The 16766-nt window shown below is 55.8% G+C and overlaps 1 protein-coding gene across 1 annotated transcript; it reads right to left on the reverse strand.

The window, feature by feature from the left end:
* Positions 1 to 731: 731 nt before the first annotated feature.
* ANKK1 (ankyrin repeat and kinase domain containing 1) lies at positions 732 to 11947 on the reverse strand. The gene is given in 11 exon segments (XM_045797522.2): positions 732 to 1189; positions 1192 to 1280; positions 1282 to 1324; positions 1327 to 2034; positions 2934 to 2970; positions 3582 to 3700; positions 4400 to 4555; positions 4873 to 4922; positions 5154 to 5305; positions 6453 to 6747; positions 11766 to 11947. Coding segments are annotated over 11 exon segments (2289 nt in total).
* Between the last annotated feature and the right edge of the window lie 4819 nt (positions 11948 to 16766).

Below are 16766 nucleotides of genomic sequence, written 5' to 3' on the forward strand. Positions count from 1 at the left end.
GTAACACTACTGGCCCCACAGGTCAGCCCATCTCCAAAGGGGAGACTCAGTTCCACCCTTTTATTGACTTCAGGGTTTGAAACTTGACCATATGACTAGACACAGTGAAGGGAGGCAGGGGAGGTCACGGATGGAGTGTCCCACAGAGGCTCACTCATGGGCGGCTTGAGCACACCGCCCCCCGCCCGAGACCGCGTGGGAGACCGAGGCATGGGAACTGGGGCCACCAGGAAGGTGTTCTGTGTGGCAACAGGGGGCTGGCTGGGGCTTTCAACAGTAGGCAGAAATTCCCTCCCAATTTTTAGCTCCCATCCCTTTTGAAAAGCATGTGCCTGGCTGTCCCAGCCTTGCTTGAGACGGGAGCCAAGTCACACAGGGACCAGCTGGGAGGGAGCATCTCCCTCTTCTCTGTGGCTCCCACAGCCTTCAGAGAGAGATGCAAGGGTCCCTGTGAGCTCAGGGGCAAGTGACAGAAGGTGGCAGGAGTCTTGGGAAGGAAGAATTCACTTTGGGGATTTGAGTCCCAGTGCAGAAGAAGGAAGGGGCAGCCCCCCCCCCCCCCACCTACGACATCAGTGCCCCTTCCACCGTCCCTCCAGGGGGAGACCGCATTTTGGTTTCCTCACAGGATCCAAGGGACAGGCGGCAAGGACAGGGAAGGGGTCCTGCCAGAAGCCCAGTGTCCCTTCCCCCAGCCCCTCTTCCTCCCAGGTAAGGAGGCCCCGGGTTGTTTACACGTCTGTCTGGGCTCCAGGCTCGGCATCACCCAGAAGAGCCAGCAAGGAGGGCTCCTTGCCCTCCAGGAAGGTGATCATGTTCTGCTTTTGGCTCTGGAGGGCCAGCTGCAGGGGCGTGCAGCCCACCCCAGCCTGGATGTCCAGCTGGGCACCAGCTCGGACCAGCACTCCGAGGATGGCCATGTGGCCCTTGACGGCGGCCAGGTGGGCGGGCGTCCAGCCCACCTTGTTGCGGGCACAGACGTCTGCGTGGTGCTCCAGGAGCTTGCTGACGCTCAGCAAGGTGCCCCTCTGGACGGCCAGGCGGAGGGGTGTCCAGCCGGACTGCTCGGCGGCGTTGGGGTCCGCGCCACACCGCAGCAGCGCCACCACCACCTCCTCCTCCCCGCAGCGGGCGGCTAGGTGCAGGGGCGTCCACTGCATGCCTCCAGGAGCCCCCAGGTCTGCGTGGTCTCAGCCAGCAGGTGCATGACCTCCAAGCGGCCCTCGTAGGCTGCGAGGCGCAGGGGCGTCCAGCCCTGCTGGGTCGGCAGCTGGAGCCGGCCCGTACCTCAGCAGCAACTTGCAGATCAGGTACTTTCCCCGGCGGCCGCCAGGTGCAGCGGGCTGTAGCTGCGCCGGTCAAGGGCATCGGGAGCCGCCCCACTCTTCGGCAGGTGTTGGATGGCCCTCACTTTGCCTCGCTCCACCGCCAGGTGCAGAGGTGTCCTCAGGTTTCTCTGCTGAGCATCCAGCTCAGCCCCCTGGCCCGTCAGCAGCTTGACCAGGCTGACGTGGCCAAGGTAGGCGGCCACGTGCAGAGGGGTCTTGCCCTCGGCCTCATGCAGGTTGGGGTCAGCTTGACGGGAGACCAGAAGCCGGGCCACGTTCTCAAAGTTGTTCTGTGCGGCCAGGTGGAGCGGGGTCCACCCCTCGTGCTCCCGGGCGTCCACGTGGGCCCCGTGGTCCAGGAGCAGGCGCGCGGTGCGGTCATCTCCGTTCTGGGCTGCGAAGTGCAGCGGGGCCCAGCCGTCCTCATCTGCCAGGTTGGCGTCCGCCCCGTGCTCCAGGAGCAGGGCGCGGAGGTCGGGCTGCTGGTCCTGGGTGGCGAGGAGGAGGGGCGAGGAGCCGCAGGCTGTCTGGCAGTCCAGGCCGGCCTCGTGGGCCAGCAGCAGCCTCACCCGCTCCACGCCGCCCTGCACCACCTGGAAGTGGAGCGGGGTGACTTTGTTCTCATAGACGCGCAGCTCCTCGTCGCTCGGGACTGGGTTCTCACGGCCCAAGAGCTGCAGGACCCGCTTCGAGTAGTCTTCCAAGTCTGCTGGGAGGAAGATGGGGTTGAAAAAAGGACCACCGACCTGTCCACAGGTCCTCTCGTCCAGTCCCCTGCCTCCTGGAAGTGCCGTCCGGGAACAGAGACTCTGGGAGGGAGGACAGTCTTTCCTGCTCTCACAGATCTCTGCACAACGTCCCTTGTTCTGGAGGAAGGACTCTGGCAGCCCTTCCCATGAGGATGGGGCAGAAAGAGGCCTGGGAGCAAACCCTGACCTCCGCACCATCGGACTTTCGCCAATTCCCTGCCTCCTCGAGCCTCCACATCCTGCTCCATAAACGGGCCGCAAACCGCGCCCACGACCTGCTGCCGTTGAGGACAACTTAGGTAGGCAAGAGCTTTCAGAGGAGTGCTTGGCACAAAGTAAATCAATGCCAGCTGAAAACAGGCTCTATGATCTGAACTTCAGCACTAAGCCTTCCTCCTGCTCTACCCAGAATGTATCCGGGTTAATAGCAACAGTTTCCAAAACAAAGAACAACGACGAAAATCCCTGCCTGGGTCACCCCTGCCTCATTCGGATTTCACCAGTCTAGGGGCCCCAGGCATCAGGGCAGCCTTCACCCCCCAGGTCATTCTAAGATGCAGCCAGGCTCCACACATCCCCCCACCCTCACCCTCACCCACCTCCACGCCCAAGCCAGGAAAGGAGGAGTCTGGCCTCCCAGGAACACAAGCCTGGAGGGGAAGCAGAGCCTGCGTCCTGAGGGCATGTGCATTTCTGAAACCTGGAAATGGGCACACCGACTCCTGATTTGGGACAAGCTGGGCAGAGGGTCGGGGTGGGGGTGGGGAGGCAGGGGAAAGGGGGAAAGGGTGTGGTTTGATTCCACTTTCTTCTCCCTGTGAATTCTCTGGTTCCAGCTACAGCACTGTGGACTCACCATTGTCAGTTAGCTCTTGGCTGACCTCGTCACTGACCTAGGCAGAGGGATCAGAAGAGAAGGGGGCAGATTAGACCAGTGGGGCAGTTCTGGTTGGTACCGTCCTCCACTCTTCCCTCTCTCCAGCACCTGTCCTAGGAAGCCCCTCCTGTGCCATTCCAACCAACAGTCGTGTCTGCAGGAAAGTCCTGAGCAGGGGAGACCCTGCCAGAAAGAGGTGGTCTAGGGCCTTGACTGCCACTTGGACCACGTGGAGTGCAGGGTGGTTGGCCCCGTGGTTCAGGCAAGAGCCCCATGCTAGCCCATGGCTGGTCCCCGTGTTAGGGAGTGAGGACACTGATGCCTGGCGTGTGAAAGCCCACAGGCAGGACTCGGATTAATCCCACAAATGCGAGAGACGGCGTGTCCTTCTCAGGGGCTCCGAGCCACAGCTGCCACTGTGCAAATTAGGAACGGCTGTCCCCAAGTGGGCTGCCTGGTGTGGCCAGCAGTATGGGCTGGGCTGGGTCTCAGTCCCCATCTGCTCCCTCAGCCAGGGAGGCCTTGTGAAGGACATGCCCATGCATGCATTCCCCCGGGGGGTTCTGGAGACACGCCCAGCACCACCCCCCCACCCCCCCACCCCCGCCTCGCCCCGCCCCAACTCACCTCCCCAGGCCGGTGCAGAGACAACTTGCAGGACACCTTCCTGGCCAGAGCCTCACTCTCTGGGTCTGCCACAGGACTTTGCAGCAGGGACAGCAGCATGTCTGTCTCGACTGTGATGTCTGCTCCACGAAGGAGAGAGACAGAAAAAGAAGCAACAGGCTGGCCACCAGTCCCTTCTCCATTTTAGATACCCTAACATTCCCCATGCCCCCCACCCCAAATCCATTCCTGGACTCACATACAGCCATACATATGCTCCGGCCCGGCTCATGGGCCCACATGTAGCAGGTCCCTAGCCCTCTGAGGGTCAGTCCTTTTCCATAAATGAAGGGGCAGGACTAGGTGGGTGATCTCTGAGTGCTCACAGTTACAGATGTGCGCTTCCACAGTCGCTAAAGGGGTGGGTGCCCTCAAGGTCCATCCATGCCCGTGATCTCACCATCTGGGAACATTTTACAAATGAGGATGCTGTGGCCCTGGATGGACCAGCCTAAGCAGAGAACTCAGAAGCAGGAGAGCGAGGCCCAGACCCTTCTGGTGTGGGTTTTCTACCTGACCTCCCACAGGGGAGCAGAGAGCAGCCGCAGCCCTCAGCTGCCCTCTGCTGCCCGCTCCCCCACTGCCCTCCTCCAGCACTATGATGCAGACCGTGCCCCAGCGCCTTGAGGAGCCCTCAGGAGTGGCCCGGGCTGCAGCCACCTCCTCTCCTGCGCTCTCCAACCTCTGCCCTGCCCCCCATGCACTCCAGCCCTGCCCCCCATGAGCTCCAGCCCCGCCCAGCTCCCCAGTCCCTTGGGCAGGTCGGGCCAGACAAGAACCTGGAAAGCAGGGCCTCTTCTTAGGGTCCTGATCCCAACAGCGTCTCATCAGGTTCACCATCTGCTGGGCCTCGCCTGGCCACTCGTCCGACACAGGCTGCAGGGAGGGCCGCATGCTTGCCACCACTCGGACCACAACAGTCACCATGCTGAAGCCTGTGAGGGGAGGTCCAGGCTGTGTGCAGGCAGGGAGGCAGGGCCAGAGCGGGCTGGGCAGGGTGGTGGGGGGCTCTGAGAAGCCCCACAGGGGCACACACAGCAGGGGCAACATAAATGCATGGTGAAAAAACAGCTAGGGTACAGGCTGAGATTCCAGCAGGGGAGGGAGGAAGGAGGGTGGGGACAGGAATCCTTTCAGCATATGCCACTCCCCAACCCAAAGCTGTCATCTATCCTGCCCCTGCAAGCCCTCGGCCTCTCAGTGCCTTCCAGGACCCCCCTCCCCCCACCCAGGCTGCCACACCATCTGTTACCTGCATACGGTTTCTTCTGAGTGAGGAGCTCCCAGACGACAATCCCAGAGCTGCAGACAAGACAGAAGGCTCCTGAGTCGCTTTCTCAGATACCCATGGTCACCCCACCCGGGAAGCCCCGTGGACCACACCCCCTGGGCAAAGCCTCTCCAGCCAGAGTGCCCCTCCATCCTTCCTCCTCCCTGTCCCGTCATGCCCTTGGGTGTGGGGGGGTCAGGCAAGGTGGCGGTAACCGGCTCCCTGCCCCCGGGAATGTGGCATGGAGCCCAGCCGCCTCTCACCTGTACATATCGTACTTGGGCCCTGGGGGCTTGTTACTTTCCAAGAACATCTCAGGGGGGATGTAGCTGAGGGTGCCCCGCAGAGCTGACCTCTCCATGTACTGCATCCGGGTCGACTGTTCCATCCACGTGGACAGGCCGAAGTCCGAAATCTGGGAGGAAGCCCCAGGCCGGGATAAGGGAGGAACAGTCTTGCCTCCAGAAAACTGTCTTGATCCCTCAGTGTCCTGCAGCCTACCCTTTCCAGGACATTGTAATGGTTAAGAGCCCGGGCCTCTCCCACCTCTGCCACATGCGACCTGCACGATCTAGACACGTTACTGATCTCCTCAGACCCTCAACTTCCTCATCTATAAACGGGAAATAACACGAACACTTAACTCCTAGTGCTATTATGAGCATTAAATGGGCCAACATGCAAAAGCGCCTAGAACAGTGCCTGGCACATAGTGAGTGCTTCGGAGGTGTTGCCACTGTCCAGAGGGGCCGTGGGTAAAGTTGCCGTCTTTGACGAGCTTCTGGTCGTCCACTTCCAAGGGCCCTGAAGCATATACACCACGTGTATTTATCCCCCACTGTGCTTCTATCCACGGATTCCTTCTTACGCCAACTAGGCTGGGTGCTGAGGATCAGGCAGCAGACAAGAAAGATGAGACCCCCCCCCCCCACCCATTACCCTCCCAAACGCTTACTCAAATGGGCGTATAGTCACTAAGGAAATAGTTTCACAAGTTAATGTCGACTTACGATTGGGCTTAGCAATATGAAGAGACAGGGGTACCATGAGGGTGTACAACAGGGGCCCGTTGGGGGAGACCAGGGGAAACCCTCCTGAGAAGGTAATGTTTAAGCACAGAGCTGAAACACGAGCATGACTTGCTAGATAAAGAAGCAAGTAGGGGAACACTGTTCCTGGCATCAGGGCCAGAATGTGCAAAGGTCCTGGGGCAAAAGAGGGTGGCACATTCTAGGAACTGAAGGCCATCATAACCTTTCTTAGAAATCATCTCATTTACACACATCCCCACCCAAAGCAAACAAGGGGAGGGATAGGGAATATTCTACCCACAGTAGAAACAGAAGACTGAGACCCAAAGAGCGTTATGGCAGGCATCCTGATAGCCAGATTCATGCAGCGAACTGCACTGCTCATCCTTCTTTGTGTTAGGTGGGATCCCTGCCTTCAGTGTTTGTCCATGAAGGGAGCTACTTCAAACTCTGGGCAGGCCAGGCAGGCAGGCTCACCCTCAGGAGAGTCTGGAGTGGAAAGGGGGCAGAGAGGTCAACCACGGCTTTTACCTTGACATGCATGTTGCTATCTAGGAGGATGTTGCCTGGCTTGAGGTCCAGGTGGAGCAGGGATAGCTTAATGCTGTGGAGAAAGTTCATGGCCAGGCTGGTCTCATGGACGATGCGGAACTTGAGCTGCTAGGAGAGGCTGTGTGTGGGCAGCGTCTTCTCCAGGGAGCCGCTGGCCATGAACTCCATCACAATGCCCAGGGGCTGCCTCCACAGCCCGTAGATGGACACGATGTGCTGAAATTTGATCTTCTCCATTTTGGCTGCTTCTTCAATGAGGCAATCCACATCGTAGCTGCGGAGATGTGGGGCACGGAGGGGCGGAAGGAGATGACCCGTTAATTCCAAGAGCAACCAGCAGAGTGACAACCCAGGCTTAGTGCCAGGCTCCGGAGACCCAGAGAAGCCCCGGGGGCTTGTAAGATAGTGCAGGAGAGAGAGTTCTAGAAGGAGGCCCGGCAGGATGCACAGGGTGCGGTCCGGATGGCCGGCAGTGACGGGACAGGAAGGGAAGGAGTTTGCAAGCTCAGGAGCAAGTCCATTCTACAGAGGTGGTCACGAAGAGCCTAGGGTGTATTCTGCCATGTGTCCGTATGTTTGTCTCCCCCAGTAGATCACTAACCCCTGGACGACCAACGTCACGCCTCGTGCTCTGTTTTAAAGTCTCATCTATTGCCATTTGGATTATGAAAGTAATATATATCCTTGTAGAAAATCAAGGGAATACGGGGAGTGATAAAGAAGAAAATTAAATCAACAACAATCCAACCTTCCAGAGTTGGCCTCTGTTCATTCTTTTATGTATACATGTGCAAGGGATCTCTCTCCTTTGCTCTGTCCGTTTCACTCCTTTCTCCCCCCTCCCCACCAGCCTTTCCATCACATGGCATGGCCTGCTTTGCGATCTGTTTTCCAGTTAGCGGGGCACGGGCTTCCTCACATGGCTATTCTCCTGACGCGAGGCCTGCAATGGCTGCACGCTCCTCCACTTTACGGATGAGCTGCAATTATTCCTCTTGCCCCCCTCCCCCTCCCCAGTGCATTGCCACACAGCATAATACGTCTTTGTTGAACAGAACAGAAGTCAAGGCTTAAGGGAAGGTCTTACAAAATAAGCATTTGTCGACTCTCTCGCTCGTTTCACTATTTGTGCCCACAGAACAGTAGATATGCAAATTGTTGAGATTGTTTGGGGATTGCGGGGATGAGGATTAAGGAGAAATGACATTTTTAAAAGCACAGCATTTGCAAAGCTGCGTGGGCACCGTGGGCACCGCAGTCGGAGGCTGCCGGGAATGCGTGCGTGCAGGGCGGCCCTGGGAAGCTGGCCCCGGGAAGCCAGCCAGACACTGCTGACCTCCAGAAAAAACCACCTGCTCTCCCTCGCATCTGGACAGGGTGGCTCGCAGGTGCCCCCTGCTCTCGCCTCTACCTCTGCTCTGCTCCAGAGACCTCCCCTCCGCCTCTGCGGTGCTTCCCATCGGTCTTGCCCTTTTGAGTTCCCAGGAACTGAGATACCTGTCCTGGAGGGAAAGAGCCATGGATCTGCCCTGACTTCAAACGGGTTTCTCCACATATGCTCTGCATGACCCTGGGCAGGTAAACTCTCTGGGCCTCAGTTTCTTCGCTGTAAAATGGGAACGACAGTCGCTCGCACCGGTTGCCCCAGACACCCAGAACTCTTGTCCGCGTGTGCTGTGCCTGCTGCTCATCCCCTCCAGCCCCGTCATCGGGCGTCTGGTCTCGATGCTTCTCTGAGCAGCTGTGGCTAAGGTGTGCAAAGACCCCCACGTGCTACAGGCTATGCAAAGTTTTCAGGTCTCAGTTTACCAGCCAGGCCCGGGCGTCCCTTGCCTTCTCGCGTGGCACTGTCTCTTCCAACGTCGGTATCTGTCGTGATCCTGGACACGGCGTGTCTGAAGTAGAACTCTGGGTTCTCCCTACCATCCGCTCCTCCCTCTGCCTTCCTCTCAGTGAATGGGGTCTCTATCCTCCCAGTGCTCAAAGATCAATGTCCTCCTTTGCTCCTCTTCCTCGCCTTCCCACGACCGGTCCCTCAGCACATCCTGTGAGCTCTACCCTCAAAATGGAGCAACAATCTGACCACTTCTCACCACCTCAACCCAGTGCCATCTTGACCCAAGCCTCCTAACTGGACTCCCTGCTGCTCTTCCCCTCTGCCATCCATTCTCAACCCAGCAGCCAGAGTGATCCTTGTAAAATGTCAGTCAGAGTATGTCACCACTCTGCTCAGGACCCTCCACTGGCTTTCTTCTCATTCACAGTAAAAGCCAAAGTTCTCACAGCGGTCTACAAAGCTCTCTGTCATCTGTCCCTGGGCATAGCTTGTGACCTCCCCAACTCTGTTCCTGTCATAAGGGCCTCTTGCTGGTCCTCCACCGTGTCAAGCACATTCCCACCTCAGGACCTTTGCACTTGCTGTTCTCTCTGCTCTAAGAAAGCCACAGGGCTTGCTACCGTTTGCTTCAAATCTCTACTCAAATGGTACCTAATGAGTAATGATTTCAAGTCTTTATTAAATAGCCACCCTACCCCAACTCTGGCAATCCTTGTCTCTCTACCCCCATACACAGACAGCCGACAAGTTAATATTTCTAGATAAACTGTTTTCTTGGAAGATCAGATTATTCAACTCTCTTTAGATGTCTTAATCAATGTCAGGTGGTTATGAGTGCTATAGATAAAAATGATTTACTTATGTATCATTTACTCACTTATTCTCTTTCTCTAGATTCCTTCCTTCCTCAGACTATAAAGTCTGTGAGGTCTGGACTTTGTTTTGCTTACTTAGTGCTTACGGTGAGCGAATGTCATCCGTGCCCGAGCTGCAGTTACGACCTATAATACATGACTCACACATTTCATATCATCAGCTCAGACCTTCACCTGAAATCCATGTGGCAATTCTTTTTGGCTGTCTAAAAGCCTTAAGCTCAACCTGTACAAAACTGAGCTCATGGATTTCTTCCCCAAACCTGTGCCTCCTTTCACGTTCCCTTTATTGTCAACAACAACATTCAACAAACATCAACGACGTGCTGGGCTCTGAGGACAGAGCAGTGAGCAGACCCGGACTCAGCTCCCATGGAGTAGACATTCTAGTGGAGCCTTTGTTCCTCTGGGCAAGGCAGACATCAAGCTAACCTTGACACTCCTCTTCCTCATTGCACCCCCCACAGACACCCCAGCACCAAGTCAAGAGGATGCTTACCTCCTAACTACTGCATAATCCATTCCTTTCCCTCTGTCACTACACGCCAGGCTGGACTGCAATCATCTCTTGCCTGAATAACGACACCCCCTAACTGGACCAGCAGCCACTCTACCCTTCCAATCCATCTTCCATCCTGCAAATCCGATCAACGCCTTTTTGTCACACACACCCCCAACCTGGTAGCAAACTCCTCAGTGGCTTTCCACTGCTCCCTCTCTCTCAACTCCAGCTCCAACAGCCTTTCCCCACCCCTTCACTTACTATGCCCCTCCTGCCACAGGCCCTTTGCACTTTCTGCTGGAAAGCTTTCTCCCCTTCAAAGACTTAACTCACACTCCTCCTTCACTCTCCCGCTCAACTGTAATCTCCCTGAGGAAGCCTTTTTTGATCCTAGTCGAACTCTACTAATACGCTCTCGCAGAACCATAAATCTCCTTTGTTGCTCTTCTCACAGCATCGCATTTGCATCTACATATGAAGTTATCTGACGAGTGTCTCTGCCCCCAGCCTGTAAGCTCCAGGAGAACAGGGCTATATCTGTTGCATTCATCATTATATCTCATGGTCCAGCACAGTGTTCGACACATGGCATTCATCAAGCGAGGGAATGAATGAAGAGGTGTAAAGAGTATCCAGTGAATAGGGGTGCCTGGGTGGCACAGCGGTTAAGCGTCTGCCTTCAGCTCAGGGTGTGATCCCAGCGTTCTGGGATCAAGCCCCACATCAGGCTCCTCCGCTGGGAGCCTGCCTTTTCTTCTCCCACTCCCCCCTGCTTGTGTTCCCTCTCGCGCTGGCTGTCTCTCTGTGTCAAATAAATAAATAAAATCTTAAAAAAAAAAAAAAAAGAGTATCCAGTGAATACACATAAAGCTCCCAGTGTCGTTACTCCATGCTCAGCAGGCATTAATCATCATTAAATCCCTTGGCCCTTTTCCCCCAGAGAGTTCCCAGAACTTGGGAAGGGAAAGTCATTGTCAATGCTTAACAACGCAGTCTTGTCAATGCCATCTGTTTCCTTTTGTCCTTCACTTCGAAGTCTAAATGATGTGGACAAACCCTAGAAAAACCTGAATATACTTCAAAGCAAGCATGAGCGTGTCGAAGGAGGACGAGGGTCAAGTCATGTGCTATCTTGCTTTGCCGCATTCATGAAGCAGAAGGAGGGCCCAGGAATTAGAGAAGGGGCTGTCTCAAGTGTGTGGGACCTGAGGCTGTGTCTTGGGGGCTTGCATGGTGACCAAAGAGAACACGACATCCACACAAGATACCAATAGGAGATGCCCTCGCCGGGAGCCTTGAGAAGACGACACAATTCCCACACTCAGACTTCACATCCTAAGTGTCTCCTTCACAGCTGCACAGGGGGTAAGCACACAGCCACTCCAAGCAAATCCGACGGGAAGGAGACTGGAGCCCACCTCAGTGGGAAAGCAGAGATGGGTGCACGCGGTGAGACAGAGGAGGCGTGCCCAGGAGTGGCTGCACTGCCCCGATGGGTGCGGGAGGAGGCAGGAACAAAAGCAAGGACACGGCCTTGCACCCCCAGCTTGACCTGCCAGCAGGGCCTACACAAGAGCCGGCAAGTGGCCTGGACAGGCTCTCAGGCCAGCAGTCTGGGCCGTCTGCAGCCCCCACGCCTCTCCCCGCCTGCACTGGGCAGGGGCCACGCTGACGGCCACGGGAGGGAGAGCCAGTGTGCACTTCTCCACAGGTCACCGAGCATCGCTGGGCCAAGTGCCACGGACTCTCAGCAAGCCCAGTCCTGCCTGCCCTGAGAACTTGGGGCAAATCGGGCGTGGCAGAGGGCCATCAAGAGCAGTCGTCACCACCCTGACACCCAGGAGAAGGAGGCCGACCGGTTTGGGAGGTCAGATGGGACAAAGGTGTCTTTGGAGGGTAGTTCTCGCTCCCCTTTGCCCTCCGTGGGTTCCACACACGGGTATGGCCAGACAACCGTGTTTCAGGTAGGGCGACAAACTGACCTGGCTGTGCCTGGGTCAAGCCCCCACCCCTCCCTGGGGCGCTCCCCGGGCCTCAGGCCTCCCCTCTGAACGGAGCGGGGCAGCGCGAGCAGGTACCTGGCGGCCTCCGGCTGGAGGCAGCGGGCACACTGGACGGCGTACTTGGTCCTCCAGCGCCTATGCCGCACCCGGAACACCTGGCCGAAGCCGCCGCTGGCCACCCGGCGCCAGTCGCCCTCGAAGTCGTCGCGGGTGAAGACGGCCAGGCTGCCCAGAAGCTGCACCAGGCCCGCGGCCATGGGGTGGGCGGCCGCCCGGCCCCTCCGGCCTCGCGCACTCCGTCCGCACGGGGAACCGGGCAGCGGGCAGCGGGCTGAAGCTGGGGCTCAAGGCTGGCGGGGCGGCTTCCTGCCTTCCTGCCGCTCCGGCCCGGAGGTGGGGATGGGGAGGCGCCTGCCCTCCCACCTTCCACGCAAGGAGGGGCCGAGACTGCCCTGCGGGGGCGGGGACACCCAAGCCTGAGCCCCAGGGCCCCAGGCGGCAATGGGGCCCAGGCCTGGGAAGAGGGTTCTGTTCCCCCCTCGAAGCAGGCCCCCCAGAGCCTCTACCCGCCCCAGCACCCTTCCTCAGTCCCAGTCTTCCGTTTGTACCCCAGCTGTCCCCCTAGGGCTACGGGAGGTGCCTGGAGACGAAGGTGTCCTGAACGGGGAGCCGGAGAAGGGCCCCCCCCCCTTGATTTCCACCCAGCTTAAGTGGAAGTTGATTTATTTATTCTTGCTCACATGTACCAAGGGTTTCTGAAGGGTTGAGGACTGTGCTAGGCGTCTCTGCCAATGGGTGTGGGGACCTGGCACCCTCCCCTCCACCTCCACAGCAAGAATGGAGTCAAAAAGTTGCAGCGGGGATTTTCTGGTCTGAATCTTTTGGCCTGACTGGCTTAATGTTGCCTTTATTGTTGGGGTTTTTGTTTTGTCTCTTTGTCAACCAGTCTTGGTGTGCTGAAGGTCACCAAGAAGGGGTCAGCAGGAACAGTGGGTGAGAGGTTGAGTGCCTGTCTGTGGGGAGCTCCCCTTCCTGGCATTGCTCTCTGTCCCACCCTCAGAGGGACTGGCACCTGATTTGGGGTTGGTCATGGGGGAGGTGGACTCCTTGGCCCAGTTACTGGGGGTGGCTTGTTGCCAGGGACCAGGGATGAGGCTCAGGGAATGCAGAGTGTGACCATGGCCCCATCCCTGAGATGGGATCAGTGCAAAGCAGTGTCCGGGCCGTGGAGGACTCTGGCCCAAGGGCTCAGTGCAGAGACTTGGGGCAGGAGGGGAGAAGATACACCTGCAGAGGCAGGAACAGATGGGAAGCCTTCCCTGTAGGCAAAATCGCCTCGGTCCGTGTCTAGGGATACAGTGAAGAGGAGGAAAGCTTTCCAAAGCTTTTGCCCCTGGTGCTTCCGCTGGGTCCTCTGTCCGTGGAGTTGCCCTCTCACTGGAGAGACCCACAGAGCAGGGAAAATGACAAGTGCTTGAACAGGTCTCCCCGGAGGCATTCCAGGGCAGGTGCTGCGGGAGGAACTGTCACGGGCCGGGCCGGGAAGGTCACTTCTTACCTGCAGCTGGGCAGGTGGGCTGCAGTCCACAGGGAGCCCTCAGAGTGACCAGCCTCAAGTTCAAGGAGCCCACCTAGCACAGGAGGAAATGCCTTACCTCTGGCCCAAACCTGCAGAGCCTCTCACCATGAGCTCTCTGAGGCTCCTAGGGAATCGTGGGGGTGTGATGGGGGAATAGAGACCCCAGGTAGAAGCTGGAGAACTCATTCTTTCCATAACCGTTTCCGTGCACCCCAGGAGGTGTTCTGGCAAGCCGGGTAGGGACTGAAGGTGGGCCCAGGGACGGCTGCCAAAGGGACCCATGACAGCCAGTACTGAGCACTGACTTTGTTCCAGCGTCACTATCGACTCTGCCTGCTGTCTGTACGTAATAGATACGATCTTGCTTAAACCCACGATAACGTTGTGAGAGGGACATCTTCCTGCTTACAGATGAGGGGACTACACTTGAGGCCAGTAAGTAGTCAACAGCCACATAGCTAGTAAGTGGCAGAGATGCAGTGCCAAGTGTGTTAGGTTCCTACGGAAAAGTGTTGGGCACAGGAGTAGGGGGTGGCCCTTTAAGACTGTAGGGGGAAATAGGGGAATAGAATCGCACTTCCTGGAAGAGTGTAGATGGGATGGAAGCTGCATCCTGAGTAGGACGCGGACCCCAAAGACGTTGTCACAGGGAGGCCCATGGCTTGCTTTGGCTGGAGCAGAGTGGGGCACAACAGAACTGATGGTCTCTTGGGCAGCTCTGCTTGTCCCAGACAAGTCTCAGGCTGTCCCACAGGGAAGCTTGGAGGATGATGGAGGACATCATTGCCAGGGAGGTCGGGAGCTTCTCTGGGTGGGTGAGAATGGAGATTGGGAAGGTGAACAGCCCCCTGGCCTTGAGAAAGTTTGCCTCAGGCCCAGATTTCTGTCCTTCAGCACCATCTGCTGAGGCCAGTGGAGGAAGTACCAGCGTCAAATGGCCTGAATCCGTTGAGGAAATTCCCCTTGGCCCGGTGAGAGCAAGAAACCAGAAGCCACCAGTGGCCATCTGCAGAGACCATCACAGGAATGCTGAAACATTGTCCCCTATAGGAGGAGACACGCAGGGCTCAAAGCAGGCTGCCAGGATCCCAAATCGAACTCCTCTGTGAACTTCTTTCCAGGGTGGAAGCTGAGGAACATGCAGGGGCAGGTGTGTTTCTGCTGACCAGCTGTGGAAACATCCAAGCAGTGGGTCCGAGCACTCCTGAGACTTCCGAAGAATCTGGCAAAATATATGCACATACTCACGGCAACTGGAGTCATTAGACTGGCTTGGGCTGCTCCCTTGGTCTCACTCCTGGGGGCTGGGACGAAAGCCTCGCCGTCATTGGGTAAGCTCTGCGAGTAAGGTCAGAGAAGCAAAGAACTCCTAGGTCCCTTATCAGGTGGGTTGATGCTTAGGGATTTGGGAAGGAGCAAAGCAGACCTGCGAGCTGCTGATTTCTTTCTGGGAGTCCAAGTGCAGAAGTTCCTGGGGCCGGCCTGGCTGGGGAGTCTGCAGCCAGGGGGTACAGATGAGAGAGCTGGAGAGGAAAGCTCCACCTTCAGCTGCCTGCTCCTGCCCGAGAAGGGGAACGAATGAGGTGGTACAGTCTGACGACGACACAAACCTACCAGAAGGGGCAAGAAGTATGTTCTAGCCACGGCAATTTTGTCTCCAGATGCTGAGCCCTTCCTGCTGACTTCTACCACTGTATTTTATTTTGGCAGATGGGGGATGGAAATTTTCTGGACTTGGATTTCTGTACCTTGATTTTATATTCTGGCCTTGGAATTATTTTATGAAGCATGTGTGTGTGTGTTTGGGGAGACTAAAATTTTCAGCCTGCCACCCCCAGACCAGGGAGCAGATAGAGCAGTTCTGCAACGCTCCGGACAATGCTGAAATCCAGCACGAGCCTGTCCCCAAACTGGAATGGCAAGCTGTCTGCATACAGGGAAGTTCCCCAGTCTGTCCCCATTCTCCACCCTGCAAACACATCACAGGACACCTAGCCAAGCTCCGGCAGGCTCCACACTCTACGAACTACCCTGTGTCCCAAGGTGAGGGCCAGGTCGATCAAGATGAAGGACTGCGTGCAGGGCACTGGAACATCTGCCCGGGAGGCAAGGCTGTCCCAGAGAGGAAGGGGTGGAATGCAGCAGGGGAAGCAGGGCTTAAATGCAAGAGCCTATGAGACAGTGTGACCTGCCTTTGAACCCTGGCTCTTCCCCCCACTTACCAGCCAGGGGGCCTCAGTCAACATTACCAAATCTCTGCGTGTTTCTCCATCTGTAAAAATGGGATGATAATATAATACCCACTTCAAAAGGTTGCTGTAAGGATTAACATTTAAAAATACACCTAAATGAATACTTGTAGGCAAAAGCAAACAAACAAACAAAAAAAAACTTAAAGAACCAACCCAAATCTCACACATTATCCAAAAATTACCACAAAATGAATCATGGACTTATTTACATATAAAATGTAACACATAACACCTTCAGAAAAAAAAATAGATGAAAATCTACTGGACCTAGGGCTAGGCAGAAAGTTCTTAGGCTGAACACCAAAAGCGTAATCCATGAAGGAAATGTGGATAAATTGGAGTTTTTTCAAAATTAAAAACTTTCACTGTATGAAAGATGCCAGAAAGAGCATGAAAAGTCAGGGTATGAATGAGAGAATATTTACAAACCAGACATTTGACAAAATAGTTTTCTAGAATACATAAAGAACCTCCAAACTGAACAGTAATAAAGTAACAAGATAAGAATTAAAAATGGAGGGAAAACATGAACAGATATTTCACTGAAGAGGACACACAGGTGGCAAATAAGTACATGAAAATATGTTAGCATAAAGGGAATGCCAATTGAAACCACAGTGAGCTATCACTGCACACCTACGAGATTGGCTAAAAAAACAAATTTTTTGGCTAAAAAACAAACAGAGAGAGAGAGAGAGAGAGAGAGAGAGAGAGAGGGAGAGAAATGATGCCACCAAATGCTGGTGAGGACACCAGATCAGAGACTGGGTCATTCATACTCTGGAGGTGGGACTGTAAAATGGTATAACCACTCTAGAAAACAGTTTGGCATTTTCTAATAAGTCTAATTTAGTCTAATAAGACTAAACGTACAATTAGCCTACAACCTAGCAACTGCACCCTTGGGCATCAACCCTAGAGAAATGAAAATGTGTTCATACAAAAACCTTAAAGTGGTGTTCACAGCAGCTTCATTGGTCACAGCTAGAACCTGAAAACAGCCGGGATGTCCTTCCGCAGGTGAATGGTAAGCTGTGGTATATGGATTGCTCAGGTGGAGGGGGGAGGCTAGAAGGGGAGCCAGACCACTCAATGTCAATTATAGGAAGAATCAGCAACTACAGACCCCAACAGAAAGAGCATCAACAGGAAAGAATCAACCATTACAGGCCCCGCCAGGAAAAAGATGGACACTGCATCTCCTAAAAGAAATCAACATCCCCGCTACTCAGCCGATGGGAGACT

This window comes from Ursus americanus, chromosome 16 (genome assembly GCF_024610735.1).
Source record: "Ursus americanus isolate L20-20 chromosome 16, mUrsAme1.1.p, whole genome shotgun sequence".
Lineage (NCBI taxonomy): Eukaryota > Metazoa > Chordata > Mammalia > Carnivora > Ursidae > Ursus > Ursus americanus.